We start from the raw sequence: 24423 nt of genomic DNA, 5'->3' as shown, positions 1-24423 counted from the left end.
CAACGTTTCTCATTTTGACAATTTTTTGACAAAGACACACGGAAAAAAAAGTATAATTGATTGCAATTTTTTTGTATCACGTATAGCCAGCCTATTATGTTTAACAGTGGTTTTTAATTTTACAAACTAAAACTATGTTAACATGACGTTGTAGAAAAGTTATGCACTTGTTTATTCAAAAAAAAACAAAAAAAACATCCAAAGATTCTTTCTAACATGTTCTGCTCTTTACTTTTAAAACAGACAAAAAATAATGAAACGCTTCTTTGGAGGGATTTTAACTTTAACTGTTGTTGTTGTTTATTTTTCTTCCATTGAAGCTTGGTAAGTTACTTTCATTGCAATTACCAAATCCTTAATATCAACATAAATATGAGAATCAAACAACAATTGTTTATGCAATCACACAATTGACTGGATTGGCAATAAAGAAAAAACCCTTTTCTTAATAGTGGGCAATCACAAGTTGAAAATGATGATGATGATGTTGATGTTGATACAATCACTGTAATTGTTAATAATTTATAGTCCATTATTTTTGTATGCTCTGAAAATTACTTGGCTGTTTATAAAGATACTAACAGAACATTTTAGGCCTATATGTTGTTAAGAAATTTCATGTAAAATGTATATTTTTTAAGTATTGATTTGTTTTGTGACGTTTTCCTAAAAACATAACAACTCGAAAACATATTGTAATTTAACTTTTCTTTATCGTTTCTTATTTTTAAAAAAAAATTTGATCGGTGATGGCTTTCCACCTCCAGATTATCTAATTCAGCAATATCATGCTTTCAAGCATGTACCGACACTTTTCATTTCTTTAGGAGACGAAGACGACGCAGTTGCAGAACAAATTGCCAATGGCGTTCTTGGGGGAGTTATGGTTCTTGCTCGGTGAGTTGTGGTGGTGGAACTCAAAGCCGATATAGGCGAGTGGCAGTCTACGCAAGATGCGGAGGAGCCGGTTGCTCTGGTTCAACAGTCTCCACAAGGCTATGCAACAGACAATGCTGTCCTGTTGCTTGCAGTTGGGGATCTTGGGGAAGTTATGGATCCTGTTCAAGATCATGTGGAGGTGGAACAAAATCAAGAAGCAGAATTCACGCAAGATCTTCGCGTTGTGGTGGTTCTTTATGTCAAGGTCCATCTAGAGAAGTGATCTCTTGCAATACACAGTGTTGCCCAGTCAATTGTCGGTGGAATTCATGGAGTGACTATGGATTATGCTCTCTAACATGCGGTGGTGGTATCCAAGTTCGAAGAAGAAGTTTTGCTGTTTCATCGAGTTGTGGAGGAAACAGATGTACTGGAAGCAAACAGGAACGTAGAAATTGCAACACACAGTGTTGCCCAGTTAATTGTAGATGGAGTTCATGGGGTAATTATGATTCTTGTTCTGCAATATGTGGTGGAGGTATCCAAGTTAGAGAAAGAAACTTTGCTGTCTCACCTACTTGTGGAGGAAACAGATGCACTGGAACCAATCAGGAAAGTAGAAATTGCAACACACAGTGTTGCCCAGTCAATTGTAGATGGAGTTCATGGAGTAGTTATGGGTCGTGTTCTGCAACATGCGGTGGAGGTACCCAAGTTCGAGGAAGAAGGTTTGCTGTTTCACCTACTTGTGGAGGCAATAGATGCACTGGCAACAACGAAGACAGCAGAAATTGCAACACAGAGTGTTGTCCAGTTGATTGCAAGTGGAATTCCTGGGGAGAATATGGGCCTTGCTCTGTTTCTTGTGGTGCTGGGAGGAAACTTAGACATCGAACTATTCAGGTGCAACAAAGCTGTGGTGGTGGTATTTGTGAGGGTGAAAATATTGATCGCAAAATCTGCAATACAAATTGCTGTCCTGTGAATTGTATATGGTCAAGTTGGAGCAATTACAATTCTTGTTCTGTTTTTTGCGGTGGAGGAATCCAAACACGGCAAAGACATATAATAACACAACGCAGTTGTGGAGGAACAGAGTGTCTTGGAACGACCAGAGAAACAAAAATATGCAACACGGAATGCTGTAGTGTTGATTGTTTGTGGAGTTCATGGGGACCATACGGATCTTGTTCTCGTACATGTGGAACTGGTAGTAAAAATCGAAGTCGATCCATTAGTTTTCATGAGGTGTGTGGTGGTTCTTCTTGCTCCGGGCCTCAGCAGGATTCGTTGGATTGCAACACAGGATGTTGTCCTGTTGATTGTGCTTGGGGATCTTGGAGTGATTTTTCGTTTTGTTCAGCAACATGTGGAGGTGGAGAAATGGAGAGGACTCGCACCATACTACGTTCTGAAAAATGTGATGGGAGAAAATGTGTTGGTAATAAGACTCAACGAGAATATTGCAACAGTCACAACTGTCCTATTGATTGTTCTTGGTCGGAGTGGAATAACTGGAAAGAGTGTACTGTTAGTTGTGGAAAGGGCTCGCAATCAAGAACAAGAACAATTGACGTACAAAGACAGTACGGTGGTCAAATATGCTACGGAAACACCACACAAACACGGTACGGATTGTCAATATTACATGAGCTTTATTTGTTAACTCCTATCATGAGCTGTCAGTATAAACAATTATCAGCTTATCAATACAGAATAGTCAATCAAATATGATTTAATTTTAGCTATGCTATTACTCTAAGTAAAACATCCAAATTAAACTTGTCCATGTTTGCAATTGTCGCTCTTGAAACATGAAACACTTTTTACTGGTTTACATCCACTTGTTTAACGTTGTAATTTTGCTAGGCGTATCACCAGTGGTACGCGAATAATGTTTAAAAGTTAAAACAAAGTACAGTCATAAAGTGTATGAGAACTTTATTCTGTCACAATCTTCTTGTTTATTGGATTTGCACGTTTTTGAAGCAAAACTCACAACGCTCAACAGAAACACAAATGTTCAAAAAATCATCATCATTCGTATGGGGTGTTTACTGATGTCATGTTCAAGATTTAGATTACGTAGACCTAAAGACAAAGAGGCCAACGCTCGTGTACATAAAATGATTAAGTGTCGTGCTAAAGGCACAGCAGCATGTTATAGAGTGGTGTCGAACCAACGCGCTTTCGAACGTCGTACCTGGACTTTCACTATTTGGCACTCAACAAATGTGAAGAAATCAAAACGCCAGATAAGGTGACAATTCATCATATACTACAATTGTAGCATACCCTGTTTATTAGATCTTCCAATAGCATTGAACTAACATTTTGTCCTTTTACACGTAATGCGACAGCTTGTAGAATATATTCTCTTTTAATAAAGTACAAACAGTTGCAATATTGATTTTAGATCATGCAACGACGTTTGCTGTCCTGTTGACTGCGTTTGGGATAACTGGGAATCGTGGAACGCTTGTTCAAAAACTTGTGAAAGAGGTAAAATCAAGTACAGTACAGGATTTCGCAAATGCACGTTTGTTCCATTGTTTTACATTTCTCAAATTATAGTCCACTGTACAACAAAATTAAAGTTTCAATAACAATCGTGTGTATTCTATACAAATACCTAAACACGCTCTTTTTGCTACTGTACGTTTTGCTCATTGACTTGAAACATTTAGACTTAGTTTTTAAAAAAAGCAATGTTGCAGAAAAAGAAATTCGCATGGTTGACAAAACGATGATATTATTTATTGTCCATGGTTGTTTATTATTACAGTTTACGCTCCATTTTGTAGTTATACAACACTGATAAAGAAATCAAGCAACATTTTGTGAATCTTTAGTTGTGTGTTCTATTTTTACTTAAACTTAAACTTTTATTTAATTTTAATCTAGATTTTTCAAAGCAATTTTCTTTTTTAAAGGAATACAGTCAAGAAAAAGAAATGTGCTGACTCATCAATCTTGTGGAGGAGTATCTTGCCTTGGTGATGTCACAACAGAAAGAACCTGCAACGATATATGCTGTCCAGTAGATTGCCTTTATTCGCCGTGGTCATCCTGGCAAAAGTAACATTAATCTCATTGTCTTTTGATCTATACCATAGGTTCTTAACCTTTTGCCTTGTTGGCACCACATTGAAATTACCAACCAGCTCTCGCATTCCTTCTCGAATTGGTTGAAAAGTAATAGTTGCCTACAGTTCAAAATGTTTGTTGAAACCTGGTAAAACGATGTTGCTTCTTACGTTATATTTTAACTTACCCTGATGATTCACCATCCCGGCACCCTCTGGAAACAGGTTTTGCACCGCTTAGTGGAGCCTGCATTTCTGGTTAAGAACCCCTGATCTACACCATTTTGGTCTTTGCTTTAGCTCTCTCGAAATTGAATAATGAATTTCAATTTGTTCTAATTTTAAGTAAAAATGATTTTTTTTTAATGCAAGCTGATAATACAAATATTTGAGGCGCAACAATAAAACATTCACTGTTGCCATTTCAAAACGTTTAAATGTATGTTTGCCAATTGGCTTGAAAATACACTATCTTGATTTTTGAAGACTTTGCTTTATATATGAATTGTTAATGTATCCGTGCATACTAAAACAATCTGTTAAACAGTATCAGACTATCTGGTTAAACGTAATTTGACATTTTTACACCTGTGTGTGGAGTGACATATATGACATAGAAATAGAAATGACATAGAAAACAGTTTATGCCTTTGTGCAATGTTGTTACAAATCTCTCAATTCTCTTGTCATAGCATTAATGTCCTCAGACGCTTTCCATAAAACGACATTTTTTAAGCACTGCAATGATATGTTGCACATGTCATCCAAGTGATTCCTTACGTCTTGCCTTTTTGTGTTTTTTGTGTTTTGGTTTTAATATGGACAACCTTGTCTGATACAAATAAATAATAATAATATTATAGTTTATTAATTGCTTAATATCTGTATGATATAAATCAAGTAAATGTCTACACAACGATTAAATTTGTAATCATTTCACCAAACATTGTCTTCTGAAATAATGTCATTGTACTGCCACCTCAACAATTGATTGTCTTCAGTTGCAGCAGAACATGCGGAAGCGGAAGAACGACCAGACGTCGCGTGATTACTGTGGAAGCATCATGTGGCGGAAATAGTTGTACAGCACTTACAATGGAAACGTTGTCTTGCAATACTCAACCTTGCCCGGGTGACCTTTGTTGACCGTTTTTCATGATTGTTCACAGATATATAACAAACAGTGATGCGTCGATGTTAAGCTTTTCTTTAGCTTGTTTCGTAACATTGAAATTAACTTGTGCACGCAATAAAGCCATGAGACATGTTAAAGTCATTGTTATTTTTGCAGAGATTATTTTAGAACGTCAGCAGAAAAATACTACTGTATTGGTAACATTGAATTTATGCCAACTCACACTGACATTCTAAAGATACAGAGCCCTTGATAAAATTTCGTCTGGTATATTAAAATAAGATTTTTGTACTTTTATGACATCATTTTACTTGTACGTTTCACAGCATATATTGCAACACGGTTTGTTCAAAGTGATATCGTCAATTCTTCGTAGATTGAATTAAGTATAAAAATTGCGATCTGTAGCCTAATAATGTATTTCAATTCATTTTAGAAATCTACTGTATTAAAAGTAAACAACACATACTGGAATCAAGGCAATCTAATATAAGCAGTGATGTAAGTTAACTATTGAACCAATCGTTCGCGCTTGATTATACTAACTCTGAGTATTTTTTGATTTTATTTATAGTGCACTGCCAAATGACACCTTGGACTCATTGGAGCGCCTGTTCAGCAAATTGCGGACCCAATGGGACGGAAGTCAGAACAAGGTCAATCCAAACAATTCCCAAATTTAATGGAACTGATTGTCCAACAAAGAGAAGAGAACTCCAAGGTTGCAATAGATCCTGTTTCAATGGTGAACTCGGAAGGTTTAGAACCACTGGAGAATATTACTGCAACTGTAACGAAGGATGGTCTGGCGTTTGTTGTAATCAAGGTAAATTTTAAAGAGCTTCCTAGCCCAAATGTTAATTTCGGTTTTTGTGGTCTTAAGTTTTTTTGTTATTGACAGTAATATATAATTTGGTTGGTTTGAAAATTAATTTCTCTTTTCAGGATGTCACTTTTTAGTCTATCGTTGTTTATTTAATATTAAAGCAATTAAAGTATACGGCTAACGTTATCATTCAAAATTTCATATTTCACTAGCGAGCAAAAAAGATGGCACATGCCTTTTAGCTGAAAAAAATGTGCATTGTTGGTTCAAAATTTAATTTTGAAAAATCGTAATTTTGACCAGACATGTTATTCATAAAAAAGCTGCAAAACCTAAATTTGAATTGCGAAGATGTCGAGCTAGGTGATGACTCCCGATACCTTAAATATAATGTAATTTTAATAATTGCAAGTTTTAGCCATAGAGTATGTTTTTCAGACTTGAATGAATGCGAGGTCAGTGATCCTTGCCACATAAATGCTGTGTGCTACAACACAATTGGAAGTTTTGCTTGCGATTGTTTAGTTGGGTTTTCTGGAGATGGAAAAAATTGCTTGAGTAAGTAAAATTCAGTTTGGTTATGAAATCTGTTTAAAGTAGGCTAGTGAATGAAAGGATATAAGCCCATGACAATTAAACAGTTATGTTCAGCAATACTGTATTGCAAGTAAGTAATTAGGCTACCGCACTTTATTGTTTTTGTGATAATATCATTGTATCGCAAGCGCATAATCCAGTTGGATATTCATAACAATAAAAATTTATGTAAAAACCACTTTATGTAGAAATCTTTTCATTTTCTATAAACTGGTCATTGTCAAAAGTTAACATAGCTGTTCTTTAGATGACGATGAATGTGAAGAGAAAACTCACAACTGTCATTTAGCGGCAACATGCAAGGACACTGCAGGCAGTTTTATTTGTGAATGCTTGCCAGGTTATTTTGGAGATGGACATTCTTGTGAAGGTACCAGTGTTGAAATAAAAAAAAGCTTTCCTTGCAATTTCATACGTTGTGCAGATCTTCAAAATGATAATTCAAAGAAATATAACGTTCATTTGATTTTAACTGTCAATGTTAAGTTAATATTGACCTACCTAAAAATTTAAGGAACATTTGCTTTGACTAATTCACTTTGAATTCAGATGAAGATGAATGCCAGAGTAGTTCCACTTGTCATGCCAAAGCTGTATGCATAAACACACCGGGAAGTTATGGTTGCACGTGCTTAAGTGGATTTTCTGGAAATGGAAAAGTTTGCCAAAGTAAGACGATGTATGTTTATCAGTTTGTGAAATATTTAAAGCATTGATGTCCCCAATAAAATTACAAATAAGGCAACAATAATAATAAATATACAGTAGCACTTCTAACCAGTATATATCAAAACAAAGTATAATTGCTTCCATCACCGTTGCTCTAATATTTGTATTTAGCTATGAAATAAGTAAGACAGGAAATTGTTATTTGTTCAATTGTTTTTGTTTCTTTTTGCCTCAAGCATTTCCATTGATGCATACAATGACAAAACGTACTGTTTCATGTCTACGGAAAAGCATATTTCTCAATTGCTTGCTGTAGGTTATTGTGAGCATTGCTTATTTTCTTATTCTTCGAAACAAGGCCGCGACAGCTTCACCTTTGTTATTGTTTTTAAGACGCTTTCTTGTGGTAGTTAAACAATAAATGTTTGACCTGACACAACCATTAGAAAAAGCATTTTCACAATTATACCAGTTAAGCTCTGTTCAAATGTTAACCAATATAACTAGTGACAATAAGACAGTTTGAACACGTATAAATTTTGTATAATTTAAACTGTTTCAATTAAAACGATGACATGGCTTTTATTCAGACATCAACGAATGTAGACATGCCACTCATGATTGCGCTAAAAACGCTTATTGTATGGACACGGATGGAAGCTTTGTTTGCACATGCAAAGAAGGTTACAGTGGAAATGGAACAAGTTGTTACGGTATAATGCGGTGGTGTAAATTCTGTGTAGTGTATAAATGAGAAGTGCAAACATATGTACCGTACGATTGACTTGATAAATAGTCAAGTAGTTGTTTTAAAATATTTTAACTTGTAGAAAAACTGCACAGAAACTGAAAAGGTGCCGTACAAAATATTCAACGAAATTTTAATGGAATAAAAAAGTGTGAATTTCCAATCAAGGTTGAAACAAACTGTGTAGATTTTTAGTGCAGTCTCAACCAAGTTTATTTTTACAATTTAGGTAGAGAGGTAACTCTTTTAAACCATAAACAGACATAACTCAGCAACAACACTACATTTAACATTATAAAAACAAACTACAAAAAGCGAACGTTTTCGGCTAGTCATATTGCCCTTTTCAAGCCTATAAGAAAAAATACATTTTTAAAAGAAATGCTAAAGAATGATATAGTATCACAGCAAAAACATGGTCAAATCTAAACATTTGAGAAACTGCCTCGCTCACACAAAATGATAACTGAGAATTACACAGCACAACGGTCAAGTATTTCAGAGGCAAAATTAATTGATTGTTCAGACAAGGACTCAGGCATATTACGCAAGAAAGACAGAAGCACAAGAGATATCAATCTCTTGCGCTTCTGTCTTTCTTGTGTAATATGCCTGAGTCCTTGTCTGAACAATCAATTGACCATATTTTTGCTGTGGAACTATATGATTCTTTAGCATTTCTTTTAATAATGTATTTTTTCTTATAGGCTTGAAAAGGGCTATATGACTAGCCGAAAACGTTCGCTTTTTGCTTTTTGTTTTTATAATGTTAAGTGTAGTGTTGTTGCTGAGTTATGTCTGTTTACGTTTATTTTTGCTTGTTCTACTTGATTTTTGCAATTATTGGATAGACCTACTCTTTCTAGCGTAAGTGATATTTATTGTGTTTGCAGACGTGAATGAATGCATGGTCAGTGATCCTTGCCACATAAATGCTGTGTGCAACAACACAATTGGAAGTTTCACTTGCGATTGTTTAGAGGGGTTTTCAGGAGATGGAAAAAATTGCTTGAGTAAGTAGAATTTTGTTTGGTTAAGAAATCTGTTCTAAGTAGGCCAGTGAATGAAAGGATATAACCCTATGACAATTAAACAGTTATGCTTAGCAATACTGTATTGCACGTATGTAATTATCGAACTTTTTCTTTGCTGTGATAATATCATAAAATCGCAAGCATATACTGTAATTGTATATTCATGAAAAAAAATGTAAAAACCACTTTTGTGTAGAAATCTTTTCACTGTATATAAACTGGTTATTGTTAAAAGTTAACATAGCTGTTCTTTAGATGACGATGAATGTGAAGAGAAAACTCACAACTGCCATTTAGCGGCAACATGCAAGGACACTGCAGGCAGCTATATTTGTGAATGCTTGCCAGGTTATTTTGGAGATGGGCATTATTGTGAAGGTACCAGTGTTAGAATAAAAAAGCTTTCCAGTAAATTTCATACATTGTACACATCTTTAAACTGAAAGTTTTAACAAACTTAACATTTATTTCATTTCAACTGTCAATTTTAAGTTGACATTGACCTACCTTAAAAAGCCAGGGGAAATTTTTTGATGATGTTTCTAATGAAAATACAATTTACGAAAATACTCAACAAGTGTTCGAACTTTTTTGCTCTCAGACGTCGACGAGTGCAGTGACACTGAAGTTTCAGCAGGACCCTGCCACAACAATGCAATTTGCTCAAATGCCATTGGGTCATATAGTTGCTCGTGTTTACCTGGGTTTGAAAGAGATGGAATCAGAGAATGTCAAGGTATGAAGGCAGCAGTAACTTACTTAAAAAGTCAACTTTCGTCGTCCAATTAAACTTTCGAGTTTATTCACAATTCTTTGGTTAAATCAATAATTTGCTTTTACTATGTGATCAAAATTAGTTTCGTAAATACTCGTTCTTCAGTATGAGATCACCACAACTAAAAATTGAATGAGGCTGTTCACAAGGCACTTAGTTAAATAGCCTGATACGTTCTACTGGTGCTAATCAAAAGCCTCCTGTAATGCATCGCAATGATGGCGTCTCTTTTCACTGGTCAAGCACGCACACTGGTCAAATATTTATGATAAAAACTAATGGAAATAAGAACGTCTGAACATGTATAAAATTTTGACTCATTTGAGTTGTTTTAATGAAAAACATTACATACTTATGATTCAGACATCAACGAATGTACAAGCTCCACTCATAACTGTGCTCCAGAGGCGTATTGCTTGGACACAGATGGAAGCTTTAGTTGCGCATGCAAAGAAGGTTACAGTGGAAATGGAACAACTTGTTACGGTATAATGTGATGGTGTAAATTCTGTGTAGTACACGGATGAGACATGCTACGATGTATGCCGTTACGATAGACTTGATAAACATGCAAAAAATGTCTTTTAATATTTGTACCTGTATAAGAAAGTGTGCAAAGAGTAAACTCTATAGCAGTGCGACGGTGCGTTTTTCAAAAGCCAACCGGACAGCCAAATGCATACCGACAGCTTATTTGTGACAGTAACTCGTAATCCACAACCAGGCAATGTGTTCCGACAGATCAACATCTTAGAATTCATATCTTTGCCTTCTCAACTACCTTTAGTTGTCAACCACTGGATATATGCCTTGACACAGCAACAAAATAAACTGTTACTTTTGTTATCCAATAAAATGGAAAGACCTGACAATCCAGTTTTCATTGTATTGAACGTAAAAGTTAAAGCTAAAGTCGCCGTTTTTAAATTCTACGTTCAGGCAATATTTTAATTTCAATATTAGACTATAGCATTTTTTTATGCAAATGTTTATTTCGTAAGCAGGTTTAGTTTGCTGCACTAACTTAAGTCCAAGTCTACAATGAGGTGAAATATTTTCTGATGAACATTCTAACTACATAAATGCTCAGCGAGTGTTTGAATTTGCCTTTTATGCTTTCAGATGTCGATGAGTGCAATGACACAAAAAGTTCAACAGAACCCTGCCACAACAATGCAACTTGCTCGAACACAATTGGGTCCTATATTTGCTCGTGTTTACCTGGGTTTGAAGGTGATGGAGCCAAAGAGTGTCAAGGTATAAAAATTTACCGGATTTGTCAAAAAGTTAATATTAATAGACCAATTAAAATTTGGAGACTTTGGAAATTTTTTTGGCTGAACCTGATTTTGAAGATCAAATGATTCAAACCATAGCGGTCTATATAAACAGGCCTTGCCAACATGCGAACTTTATTAATGGATGAAGGCCGATGTAATGCTGATTTCAATTCTAGGCTAAGCATGCTTTGTATCTCTTGGCAATTATAGTTTTGAGAATTTAATTTGCTGATGTGTTATCACTACATCTCAAATCATTGAAACAATTTTGGTTTTGAAATGATAAATTTTCTTCTGCTACCAGTGTTGCCAAATGCTTTTCGGATTTCCAGCACAATGTACCAAAACCTAGTCCATTATTTATATAGTGACAGCAGCACAAACGTAGCTCAAAATATAGAAAAACACTGCATTTATCAAATATTACTCAAAATATCAATTTGTAAGTTACTAGCAATTTTGACTAGGCTACTATCATGGGTAGCAGATTAATTTTCACGTCCAACGTGAAGCTTGGAGGTTGGCATGGCCTGTATATACACATTGTACACTGTACAGGTCGTCATGATTTAAGCATGGTGATATTGCTTTGAAATTTTCACTGCTAAAATTTTTATAAATTCGGTTGATGCTTTTTTGCTGTATTTCAATCTTGTTATTCAGATATTGATGAATGTAACGAAAGGGAAGGTTCAACAAAACCCTGTCACGACAATGCTTTCTGTTCAAACTCAGTTGGAGCTTTCAGCTGTACTTGTTTGTCTGGTTTTAAAGGAGATGGATATTCCAAGTGTGAAGGTAGGACAACTTCTAGCGACGATGCTTTATTCGTTCGAAATACTTTATAACCGAAATTTGGAAAAGAGTAGCCTACTGAAATTATTTGTACTTAAAGTTTTTTTTAACTTCTTCCAATATCATAAAATAAATTGAGACTCTTGAACTTAGCCCCTTCTTATGCACTAACAAAACCTTAAGCGTAAAAATTGTTGAAATATCATCTAGGCCTATTCTTTGTTTTTTTTAAAAGAATATGTGAAAAAGTATGGCTTGCAACAAAAAATGTTTTGTAAGCATGTTTTCATCAACGTTTTCGATGACTTCTATCACTGCTGGGCATAGCATACTGTAACATCAATGCTGCACAACCAACACTGTTCGTGGCACCAGGAAAAAAACATCACTAAGTTTATATTAAAAAATGTTTTTTTGTCATTTCAGATGTCAATGAGTGCAGTGAATTAGAAGGTTCGGGAAGCCTCTGTCATGACAATGCTATGTGTTCAAACACATTTGGATCGCATACATGCAATTGTTTGCCTGGATTCGAAGGCGATGGTTATAATAAATGTGAAGGTTAGTATGTAAATGAAACTAGATCATGTCAAATACATCAATAGCTTTAAGTACAATACGCAAATTGCTAAGTTTTCTTTAAATATCAGCACTAAAAGTTCCAATGCAATTATTTGTTTCAAGTTAAAAACAAACGATTTTGTAAAATCTCCCAGGCCGTCACAATATTTTTGAACATTTTCACCAGACAGGGTAGGCCTACAGATGTAACCTGACCTGGTAAAAACCTGTACCAGAAAAGGTAGATTTGCGGACAGTAGGTAAAAAATCAAGTAACTACTTACCTTGTAATTGAACATATCGTACATCATACATGCTGTGTATATAACATCATACAGGCTGTGTAGCCTATATGACATATTTGATACTACATCATCATGAAAGACGTTTGCATGGCTTCATAGGAACTAAAATTGGATTTTCATGAAACTTCAAACAGTTTGTCTGACAAACTTGCAGTAATTTGTCATTTTTTTCTTGATTCCATTAAAATTAAATCATTAATCGAGTTTATCCGCTTGACATTCATATCGTATATCAAATTTGCTGAAACGTTAAAACTCTGTTTGCTTGTGAATAATAAAAGTATGACAAATAGGTGAATTTTAAACACAATTTACCACAACCAGCTTCCGTTGTAAATTTCTAGATGTCTACCCTAGACAGATTAATTGATAGCAACTTGATAGGATTGAATTGCATAATTCAAAAACAATACATAAAATAAAACATAACTACATAAATCAAATATAGTTATTACTATCTGAAGCCTTTACAAATTGTTTCACCTAACGGATCATCAGAAGGTCTGCAAAAACATGCAAAAAAAGTAATGAATCGATAATTCCTGAAAAGATATTAAATATTACAACTACTGTAATTTAATCTGCAAAAAAACCCTTTAAACCTGTACTTCCTGAAAAGATATTAAATATTATAACCGTAATCCAATCTGCAGAAAAAACCTCAGAATTACTAAGGGCTACCTTCATCCATTACTACAAAGTTTCAATTAATTTGTCCATCTGGAAACCAAGCAACTTGATGGCAACCTCTATGACATCACAAAAAAGCAAAATGCAGTTTGATGATCAATGCAACCTGTAGGAAAAATATAACTACATAAATTCTAACGTTTTCGCCAAAACTTTCTGCCCTCTGCCCTCGTCAGTTATCTTATGCAATTCAACCCTATCAAGTTTTAATCAAATTATCTGTCTAGCATTCACAGATTATCTTTCTACCAAAGCTATAGATATCCACCGATTGTACAAAGTTATATCACGGTTTACAAGTGTAGTTAGAGCTTACAATTGCTTTTGTTTGGTATGCTTTGTAAGTGATGGTGCCAAAATTATGCTCTATATTGCATAACTCTATGTAATAAAACTACTGTAAGATGGTGCTTAACTTTGCTACGTCACTTAGAACGGTAGGTTTATGTCCCTTTGAAAGTGTATATTTAAAGTAGACTGTATGTCAATTAGAAGTGTATAACCTTAAATGCATTTTGCACCCCATTGTTCCATGTCACTCACATTGGAAACAAAATGCTAAACATGCTCGTAGATTGACACAACGTGTGGTAGAATCGAAATTCTAAATTGTGAGTTTTGTTTCAATCTACTTGTTTACTGCAGACATTGATGAGTGCACGCTTTCTTTCCATAACTGCGATATCAACGCCGTTTGTGTCAATGGAATTGGGTCGTTTAGTTGCCAGTGCAACCTTGGCTACACTGGAAATGGACAATCTTGCTTAAGTACTGATGCCAAACATTTTTGATAAAACTACGGCATTATGTTGATTTAGTAGACATTTCAATAGAATTATTTAACAGCATAGTCGTTGGTTACGTTACAATGTAGATACTAACGTCCACGAGAAATAGTTTCCTCCAAGAAAATCATGTTTCTGTTTTTGTCTTCTGACTGGGTTCATTTTTTAATGCCACAAATTTCACGAAACGCAAAAATTTTCGTTTTAAAAGTAACTACAATATGTCCTTTCTCAAACTTGGGAAATTACTTTGGGATTTTTGGACTTATGGATCTTTTTTTACTACTCTAAATTACTATCTTCATTTAAAATTTGTTAAGAAAAAATTGCAACCGTAAAATAAAAGTGTTTGCTCTAGATTAGACAGAGGAGAAGCTGTGGATGTTCTATACAAGCTGCAGCATGAGGTGCAGACTATGTGTAACCTACTAAAGCTTTTAATCGTGGTATAGCCTATGCCATTTCCAAATGGGGATATGTTTGTAAAAGTGATTTTTGTTTTTTGCAAGACTTTGACGAATGCATGTGGAATGTTGATAAATGCCACGAGTTTGCTGATTGCATCGATGACGAGGGAAATTATACATGCATGTGCAAGCCCGGATACTCTGGAGATGGGTTTGAATGTGTTGGTAAGACAGCCTTTATAATCAAGTAAAAAATAGCTGATTTTAAATAAACAAGTTTTAGTTTATTTGACAATAAGTTGAAAGTTTCAAAAGTCGGAGATGTGGTTACAATATATTCTGAGAACATAGGTGAAATTGAGTTCACATTGCTTCATGGTCAGTGTTCCAGGAAAACGCTACGGTTAGTGGGCTTAAATTTCTATAAATAAAAGCAGGTCTGTATTTAAAAAAAGTAGAGATTTGTAAACATTTATACGACGAACTTTAAATACCCTGGTGAAATATCTACACCAGAAAAAGTGCCTTTGGAGACATAGGCGTAGCCGGGGGGGGGGGGGGGGGGGCGAAAGGGGCCATGGCCCCCCAAATTTTCCAAGTTGGGATTCCGAAGTTGAGCCCTTTGTTGAAAATGTAATAAAATTTGCAGAAATTTATAACGTTTTCCAAGACATCTGGCTATTAACACCCCCCAGGACTTGTTTTAGACACACAGAAAGGCACCAATAAATTTTGCAAATCGTAAATCGCGCAAACTTTACGCGATTTAAGTTTCTTTGAACTAATTTGTGGAAGCAATTCCAGAATGGCTTACTCTCTTGGTTTTTGTGTAGTTTTTGTGTAGCTGAGTTTTTGGTGTTCTTTAATTTTAGCCGCAGTTTTTGCCCGTTCGTGTGTAAGAGCTACCTTTAATAAGTTAATAGCTGTTTATCAGCTAATAAACTTCATACAAATATTACCCTAAAAGTGTTTCCAGAAAGCGCTATAATCCATTATTTGAGTGCAATTTTTCAAAAATATTCCGGGGGAGCATGCCCCCGGACCCCCCTAGAATACGCGTGCCTTCGGCACGATCTAACCCCCACCACTTTCATTGCTTCCCTTGCTCAACCCACCAGGATATTCCACTGCACATCAAGTGGCGATGGCTTAAATCAAATACTTGTTCTTTTCAATTCATCATATATTTGGCCTCCCCCCCAATTTTTTTTTCTGGCTACGCCACTGTTTGGAGACTTAGGCAGAGTACCAATTTTAGATTCATGGTAGCCTACAGATGCTTGAAGTGCTCTGAATCTATTTTATTCAATTGTGACGAAATTACTTTTGTTTTCACTTTTTCATTTGTTTAAAGTACATTGTTTCTCCGTCACAAGCCGTGTGATATCTTTACCTTCCCAAGCTGTGTAACTTTGGTTTGTTATTCTAGTGTCCGATGTTGAGCTGTGATGTCTAATTCAGAGATAGATCTACTACTTGCAAGTTTAGTGAAAATCATATTTTTTCAAATGCACTTGAACCACTTTTTTCAGAAAAGGATACAAGGATGCACCGAAAACTTTCGATTTGTTTCTATATTTTTATTATTTGTAAATAATATTATGTTAATTCCGGTAGCGATTTTCAATTTAATATGTTTGGGGTATCTCAGATATTGACGAGTGCAAGGAAGCAGAAGGCTCAACCCAGCCATGCCATAATGATGCTGATTGTTCAAATGCAATTGGATCCTACACGTGCATGTGCTTGCCAGGATATGAAGGAGATGGGTTCAATGACTGCAAAGGTAGTTTTTAGTTCAATAAGAGATTTTCATTTGTTTGAGTACGATAAAAAAGACCGAGCCCCTGGAGTTTAACGTTGAGCCTGAAGCCTTAGTTGAAACATTTTATGCCAGCAGTTGTGGTAAACTTAGAAGGCTAGCTTTTTATTGCAAATACGTTTACAAGAGTAAGCTATGCCCGTGGATTTAATATTCCAAATAGTTGTTAAAGACAAGTCAATGCATTGTTTACTATAAACACATTCAAAAAACAGTTTCCTATGTTAATAAATCTAAGAAACATGCTTTCGATGCTTTAGATACCCAATAAAATTATAAGAATTGCACTCATGTCTTTATACAAGCACCAGCGATTTACTTCTCACGCCAAATTTCAACATTTTTGGGCATCTTTATTTATTAAGTTTTATTTAGATGTGGATGAATGCATTCAAACTGACCGATGTGAAATCAACGCCAATTGCGTAAACACTCTTGGAAGCTACAATTGCGAGTGCCAAGAAGGTTTTGTCTTAAACAATAAAGGAGAATGTTCAGGTAAATTAGTTTTTATTTTCGATTTAGGTTATACACCAATTTTTTTCATCGTATTTATGCAAACGAAAACACAGGCGCTGTATTCTACCACTTCGTAAGTTTTAATAGAACCGTGGTCGGGGTGGACTCGGACCTAGACCTACCACAACGACAATCTAAGACCATTAGTTTTCCATCAATCAAATAGTAAAAAGCGTGAAATGGTCAAGATTGTGTTGACCGTTTGTTGTTTCAGGAATGAAATTATAATGAATTATTGCATCTTCACAGCAGCAAAAAAAATGCTTATAGCCTAATAATAGGCTGAGCATGTTTTACTTGCAGTTACTAAGCATTGCACGAAATAAATAAATTGACCATTCACTGAAGAGGTTGAAAACGTCTTGGCCCTCACAAATGCAGTTTCAGCTTCCCCAACGTACAAACTTCTGCACACACCTGCTAACCTGCTTACGTAATCAGGCATTCACTTGCTCACGCTTTTGCTTTGGTTGGAAGCATTTTTCCATAATTTGTCTTTATAATTCAGTAATGTTTTTTATAATCCCACATTTACAGTTTATTAGTACAGTATATTAGTACAATTTATAATTCCAAATTTATAGCAGTGAGGAAAAAGACCGTAGCCTATAGTTTTCGAAACGTTTGTTTGCAGAACATGAGCTTGTTATGTACATTTTTGGCTCTTTATTTTTTATTGTCTTTATAATTATTTGAAGATATCAACGAATGCAAAGAGTCAGATGACTCAAACAAGAAATTGTGCCATGAAAATGCTCTTTGTGACAACTTAGTTGGAGGATACAAGTGTTCATGTCCACCAGGTTACATTGGAGATGGCCATAAGAAATGTGAAGGTGCCTTACATATTTAAATGTAAACCCTTTAATGCCCGGACTACTATCTACAAACGAAAAAATTTTGTTTTTGTTTTTTAGTAACATTTGTGACCCAATAAATCCATTTTTATCAAAATTTTTATTTTTGTGTTTTATATAAAAATTAAAAAAATGTTGCCAAATGGCTACATTGGGCATACAGAATGCACAAATATGAAAATTCTTAGATACAAATTATCCTGTAAATTCGATTGCTGAAGGTCAAAAACCGAAGAAGATATTATGTTATATTCAATTTACAAAGAGTAACCAAAAAACTAAAATGGCTTTAAGATTTTTTGGCAGGCTATTTGCTATTTATATTATATTCCTCCGGAAGAGTTTGCTGAGCTTTCGATTGCAGATGCTCTATCAAGGGATTCACTTTGAATAGTTTGTCATAGCCTTCCTCGTCTCTTTTCTTCATGTTTGTGTTATCATTGAAGTGCATGGAACGCAACAGCGTTTCAAATCTGTTGCGTGGCATGCAGTCAGCTATTGGAGAGTATCTCGTTCGTGTTTCCCAGTACATCCTTCTTGAAGGCATCTTTACAATACTAATGTGTAGGAGCACTCCTATAAGCCTTTTCATTTCTGCAATAGATGTAATCAAGACACGTCGTCTTTTTGATGAGCATAGAGTTTTGATTTACGGACAATATTTCCAAACAGCTTATCATCAAAAAACTCTTCAAAATACTCCGTAGGGGTTTCATATTCAGATTGAGTATACCCTTGATCCTCCCACTGAACACCCAAACTGGGTATAAATACCTCCTTCTTCCACGTTCACTGGCGTTTTGTGATTTTACTAGTTGAGCGTTTTGTCGACTGAACCTCTTTCACACTTTCCTCAACCACTTCAACTTGTGGCTGTCTTCTAGCAGAAGGGGCAGAAGATAACCTTGATGAAGAAGTAGGCATTCCGTATCTTCATCGGACTCATCCTCATACTCTGAAATATCACCAGCGGGCACAACTATCCCAATATCCCATCTAACACCAAACTACATTATTTTTATCAATTGTAAATGATTCAGGCGGCGTAATGACAAAGAACTTATCTGCATAAAAAATTTAAAAAAAATTCAGATGTTTATTCTATTCCATAGAATTTGGACTCTCTCTATGCCCAATGTTGCCATTTGGCTACATCAAAATTTCGGGTAACATAACTAAGATTAAAAACATTAACTTCAAAATTAAAGTATTTAGACTAGTGATTTGTTGATAAGACTTTGTGAAAACACACAAAAGTGCAATCATTTCTTCAAATAAACACATCTGCAGTGCTCTGAAGCTGCACCATTTTCTGACTATTTCAACTTTTCAATGGTCACCTCATCACCATGCTTACTTCGGAAGGGAATTGTGAGTAATTAGTGTTTCCAATAAATTTCTTTGCTTTTATTGTCTTCAAAAGAGATAAAATGGTGATTAAACCATAACTTGGAGACATGTTTGTTTTCAAAAAAGTAACAGGGGCCCCTCAATTAAGGTGTGCCAATTGGCTACACTGGGCATTAAAGGGTTAAGTTATTGAGCAATATACTTATTATTGCATGACTATAAGGCTTTGTAAAAAGTTTCTCTGAGAAAAGGTACATTGGCTTGCCAATGGCGTATCATGCCGTAATGCAAGTTTCTTTTCACGTAGTTGATGTCAAACACTTTATGATAATAGGCCACTAGGCGTAGGCCTACACTGCATGAGAAAGGAACAATGCATGATGCATTGTTGTGAAAAGCACAGCGATCATAGATTGGATTACATATAGTTTGACAAACTAGGCTATAAAATGTGCTTCGCTCTTAAATATGTGTTTAATGTTTCGAGTGTATTTAGATGTAGACGAATGCATTGAAAAAGACCGTTGTGAGACCAACGCTCTTTGTATGAACACCCAAGGAAGTTATCAATGTCAGTGCAAAGATGGGTTTGTCATGGGAAAAGACAAAAAGTGTTTAGGTACAGACTGTTAGTAGTTGGTGTGGCCGATATAAGCAGCTTGTCTATCGACTTAGACAATCACAGGTTATGCAGGTACAATGGTCGGTCAGTTTATTCCACCAAAGGATTGCCTGAATCTTGATCAACCCCCCACCTAATTTATTTTGAAATTGAAAAAAAATATCTATTTTATCTGTTCTTAAATAATTGTTGACGACATTTAGCTGCAACTATACACCAATAAAAACAACATGCGATGCCAATCCTCTAAAAAGAACAATATTTCCCAAACCAAATGCATGACATCCTTAGGCTTTATTTCAGTGTCAAAGGTGCAACTCATTGTATTGTAGCCTTATAATTAACTTCTACTCATTACATCTTTAAGTTGGTTTGGTTGTTTATGAATGTTCATCCTCGAACTGACAAAGCCTTTATTCCTGGCAGTTTCGCAAGCTTGTAGAGGCTATGGACGCAGGGCAGGTTACCGAGATTGGCAGAATGACGTTTTCCGATTTTTGAAGAGTTGTTGCCAAGGAATTATTCCATTCACTAGGTGCCGCTGAATGGAGAGCAGTCCTGAAATCCGTTGCTCAAGCGCACACCCCGAGAGTCGAACCAGCGCCGCGTGATCTTGAGTCGGCGCGTAACCACTGAGCTAACGGGGCGAACAGATTACGTGTAGTTTTATAAACCAACGCTTTGACGTATCTCAGTGTACAGTTGAAATAAAGCTTAAAATATTCCTAATTCCTAAGATTACACTTATGGAAAGGCTGTTTTGTTTTAGTCTCAATGCAATAGAAAGCCATCGTGCAGTGGAGTAAACGTTTTTGTTTTGTCCATAGATGAAAATGAATGCGAAAGGAAAAACGCTTGTGGGCCAAAATCTCAATGCTCAAATACTCTCGGGAGCTATTTGTGTAAATGCATGGATGGCTTCATGAAAGATAGCTCAGGAAAATGCACAGGTTTGCACAAAAAACATAATCACTTGCTTACTTTCCTTAAAATTTACAAATCAACGCTTCACATATAAAACAAAACGCAACTTGTTTTGTGTGATTCGTATTAAGTTGCATAATCACATATTTCATAATTTCTGAAATCTTCCAAATAATATCCTTGTTTGGAAAGTGTAGAATGTAGTAGGCTAATATACCACATATATAGAACATGATATGTAATGTAATGATAGAATGTAGTACAACAATTTTATGTAAAATCAATCCGACTATTTATTTTAGAACAAAGCAGGACTTATTTGAAAGATCCATCTCAGCAAAATTTATCAACAACAAAATTTGACACAAGAATTCTCTTCTATGCTGGAGGTGGACTTGCGGCACTCTTAGTTATCTTACTCATCTCCGTCTGTGTAAGGATATTTTATTAAATCTATTGTAGCTTACTGAAAGTTTTCGCACATGTGGTTGTGTATTTTTGCAAACTAGGCATAGGTTAACTTCAATCAGTGACGTAGAAACCTACTGGTTCATGCCGACATATCCCCAGGTACTGGGAATCTGCAATATTTGAAGTTGAACAAATTTGCGCAAATATCCAAGAACCGCAGATTCTGCTGCTGCGCGATTGTCTTCAAAAGTTGTTCATAAAGTTTGATAAATTCAGTATGCTAAATGACTAAAAACTATTTTTTTTTTACATTTATTCTGCATAATCAACACATTGTCTTTTTTGCAGGTATACAAAAAACACCGCAGAAGATCACACACACTTGTAAGCGGTGGTTGGATTTCTCACAATTTTTCCATGTTGCCAGACACAAATCCAAGCTCTAATAATGTTGATAGTAATGCTATAAAGGATGAAGATCTTTGAAAGCTTTGTATCTGTCACGATTTCTTTCTATCTCTTACCAGGAAAAAGACTTGGAAAGATTCAATGACGTAGTTTAATGGGTTATAACCGAAAAGCAGTCAATTAAATGTCGAATAATTCTACTAGTGGAATGATAATCTAACTTCTTGAAGGACTTTAACAAACGGCTTCTCAAATAACTCTAATTTTGATCAGAAATTATATCACCATCAATTCTCATCTACTTGTATTTGATTACTTCAACTCTCAATCAACAATAATTTCTGCATCAACTACCAATCCACAACTCATAACACAACTCTCATAACCAACTCAATAATAATCAACTCAATCATCATAATCACACAAATTACACCACTATTTATAAAAGGTTTGTTCCGTCTAGTAACTTCGAGAAGGTTACGTAATGTTGCATCACACGAACTCATCGTTCGGTCACGTAGCATTGAGCGGCATAAACAAGCAAGTTTAAAGAAAACTCTAGAACTGCACGTAGCAATCGAAAGACCTAGAATACACGTTACATAATACAGATTTCGTAATCAGAGGTTACTTCAGGATAATGACCGATGATAACCTATAGCATAAGAGTTTTACAATCAAAATAGCACGCTCGATCGAGATACAAGCAGCCCGTCGCAAGACCTCGCACATTGATTGTGACAGTATCAAACGAAGTGTTTTATTTGGGTTATAATGATGAAATGTGGGCAAGATTATTTGATTGGTCGGTTTGCTATTTCTCCTTTGCAGCAAAAAATTGTCTTTTTCTCGTTCTATGATGGCAAATCTTCTATAAAAATTGTTTATTATGTCATATGTCAAGTATAGATTTTGAAAAGTTTCTAATGCTGTATTCGCTGACAATTTTATTGGTTTATTGCTGTTAAATACTCTTAGTGTTTGTGCTTGTTTAAATGTTTAACTCACGCCTGGTTATGTTTGACATGTAGGCCTATGCCATTTTTGTTGACATCATCATCTTCATAGACTAGTGCTTTTCATCTATGATTGTTATTATCACATCACGTTGCCATGTTACGAAATCATCTCATATTGTTACAACTTGCTGTCGGGTGCACAACAGATTGATGAGAGCCCTGATTCAACGTTAGAATGGGAACCAGTTCTACACTGCTCAAGGCATGCTACTACATTTTGGCAGGATCCTTAATGGCGTGCTTAAAGGAAGAGGCAATGACTGGCTTCCTTGCTTTTGCGTTCGTTTAACTCGACCTGTTATCAGCCGGGACCTGATGGTCCCGTCCTTCACTAGTTTTGAAATTTCATATAGAAGGAATTTTCCTAAAGCGCTGATATTTCTTGACTTTTACTTTTTATCATGTGAGCATCGTTTAAACCTAATTTGGTTATTTTTGGAACATTATGTGGTTCACAATAAGCATTTTGTCACAGGTTGTTCAGAAATTTTGTCTAAATTCCTATATTTTGGGAATCGGCCTCGAAATGACTCATCGCTTCTGCTATTGTATACACAGTGGCCGCAGTCAACCGCGAGTCAAATCATCAATCACAGATTTACACTTAGAACTAAACGCAATGGGACTTATAGTGTAATTTATCGTTTTATCTAAATCCCAGGCAGTTTTTGTTGCGTCATTGCACAATCTCGGCAAGTGAAGTTGACCAGTTTTTACGAAGATTCGACGTGTTTAAAACATGAAAAGCAAACTTTGGCTACTAGGAATGATCTGTTACTTTAGTTTAGTATTTACACTTTGCTACTTCTGAAAAGAAAAACAGGGCAAATCACAACCGAATCATCAAACACAGTTATCCACAAAGCGTTGTACTTGTACCTATGTGTAGACGACATCAGAGGAACGGGTTGTTCCAAAAAAAGAAATAATCTAGGCAAAGTTTCTGATCGTCGCTCCAAATGCAATATGCCTTTTTGCACAAAGCACATATTGAAACTATGTATGTCATGCCATTTATGACATGTAGGCTACAGTTGAGAAGGAGCGATCTTCCCGGCGTAAGCACTACCTGACTACTCACAACAGAACAGCGAGCATTGTGTTTCTCTAAATGCTTGTAAAATGAATTTTTCATAACTCCACGATCATTTGTGTGTTGATCCAGAATTGTGGTACATTTCATTTTTAATTATGTAAAAGTAAAATTAACTATTCTTACATTGTCTCGACCTTGCCAGACTCAAGTTAAACAACCCAGACAGAAAAACCCGTCATTTTTACATTGATTTAACGTCTGAAAAATGACGGGTTTTGCTGTCTGGGAAATTTAGCTAAAAGCAGCAGCCCAGGCAGAAAAGTTGGCTTGTATATCGTTTCAACGATTAGCTACATTGAAAAGTATCAAAAAGAAGCTTTTTTCTGATTCTAAAACATTTTGGCAGGTTGAAATGAAAGCTACACTCTATGTTATGAAATGAAACGCCTGAAAAAACAGCTGACTGGAAATCGTGTTACCTATACTTCTAACCCAGCCAGTAAATCAACCACTTTCAACAATGATTCGACGTCTGCAGACGTTAAATAAATGTAAAAAGGACCAATTTTGCTGGCTGGGAAAGAATGTGATAACCTAGAGTTCTTTCAACCAGAAAATCAATCTGCGAAGGTTGAATCAATGTAAAAAAATGATTTGCTGGCTGGGACGCGACAACTATTTATGCTTTCATTCATCTTGATTTGTCTTGAGAGATACTGCGATGCTAAGCAGCCATGACCACATGTGGAGAACCTATCAGTGCAATTCATCACAATAAACTCAAAATCGCTTGATGTAGTATGAATATGAAAAATACTGTATTTATTGTAGGAAAAAATAATTTGTTTCAAAGTATTTTTTTGAATGTTTACAAAATCATCAA

The 24423-nt window shown here is 35.5% G+C and overlaps 2 protein-coding genes across 3 annotated transcripts; both read left to right on the top strand.

Annotated features, from left to right (window-relative positions):
• The first annotated feature begins 251 nt into the window (after nt 1–251).
• Nucleotides 252–2027, top strand: LOC145776789 (coadhesin-like). The gene is made up of 3 exons (XM_082588015.1): nt 252–324; nt 828–1782; nt 1962–2027. Exons 1-3 carry the CDS (start codon nt 254–256, stop codon nt 2025–2027), a joined length of 1092 nt encoding a protein of 363 aa, XP_082444141.1. The 5' UTR covers nt 252–253.
• A 198-nt stretch (nt 2028–2225) lies between these two features.
• On the top strand, nt 2226–23716 carry LOC145777619 (uncharacterized). Of its 2 annotated transcripts, XM_082589051.1 has the most exons (25): nt 2226–2507; nt 3296–3381; nt 3813–3957; nt 4967–5097; nt 5675–5926; nt 6365–6484; nt 6771–6893; nt 7073–7192; nt 7783–7905; nt 8834–8953; nt 9230–9352; nt 9576–9710; nt 10113–10235; nt 10872–11006; nt 11693–11827; nt 12251–12385; nt 14026–14148; nt 14675–14797; nt 16224–16358; nt 16770–16892; nt 17612–17749; nt 19617–19739; nt 20570–20692; nt 20969–21099; nt 21426–23716. In XM_082589051.1, the coding sequence occupies exons 1-25, from the start codon at nt 2263–2265 to the stop codon at nt 21561–21563; spliced, it is 3408 nt and encodes a 1135-aa protein (XP_082445177.1). In that variant the 5' UTR covers nt 2226–2262; the 3' UTR covers nt 21564–23716. The 2 variants fall into 2 exon arrangements, with proteins under 2 accessions (XP_082445177.1, XP_082445178.1); XM_082589052.1 differs by lacking the exon at nt 19617–19739.
• Nucleotides 23717–24423: the final 707 nt, after the last annotated feature.

This window comes from Aplidium turbinatum, chromosome 9 (assembly GCF_918807975.1).
Source record: "Aplidium turbinatum chromosome 9, kaAplTurb1.1, whole genome shotgun sequence".
Classification (NCBI taxonomy): Eukaryota; Metazoa; Chordata; class Ascidiacea; order Aplousobranchia; family Polyclinidae; genus Aplidium; species Aplidium turbinatum.
Note: the sequence above shows the minus strand (reverse complement) of the source record. Positions and strands in the feature narration are given on the sequence as shown.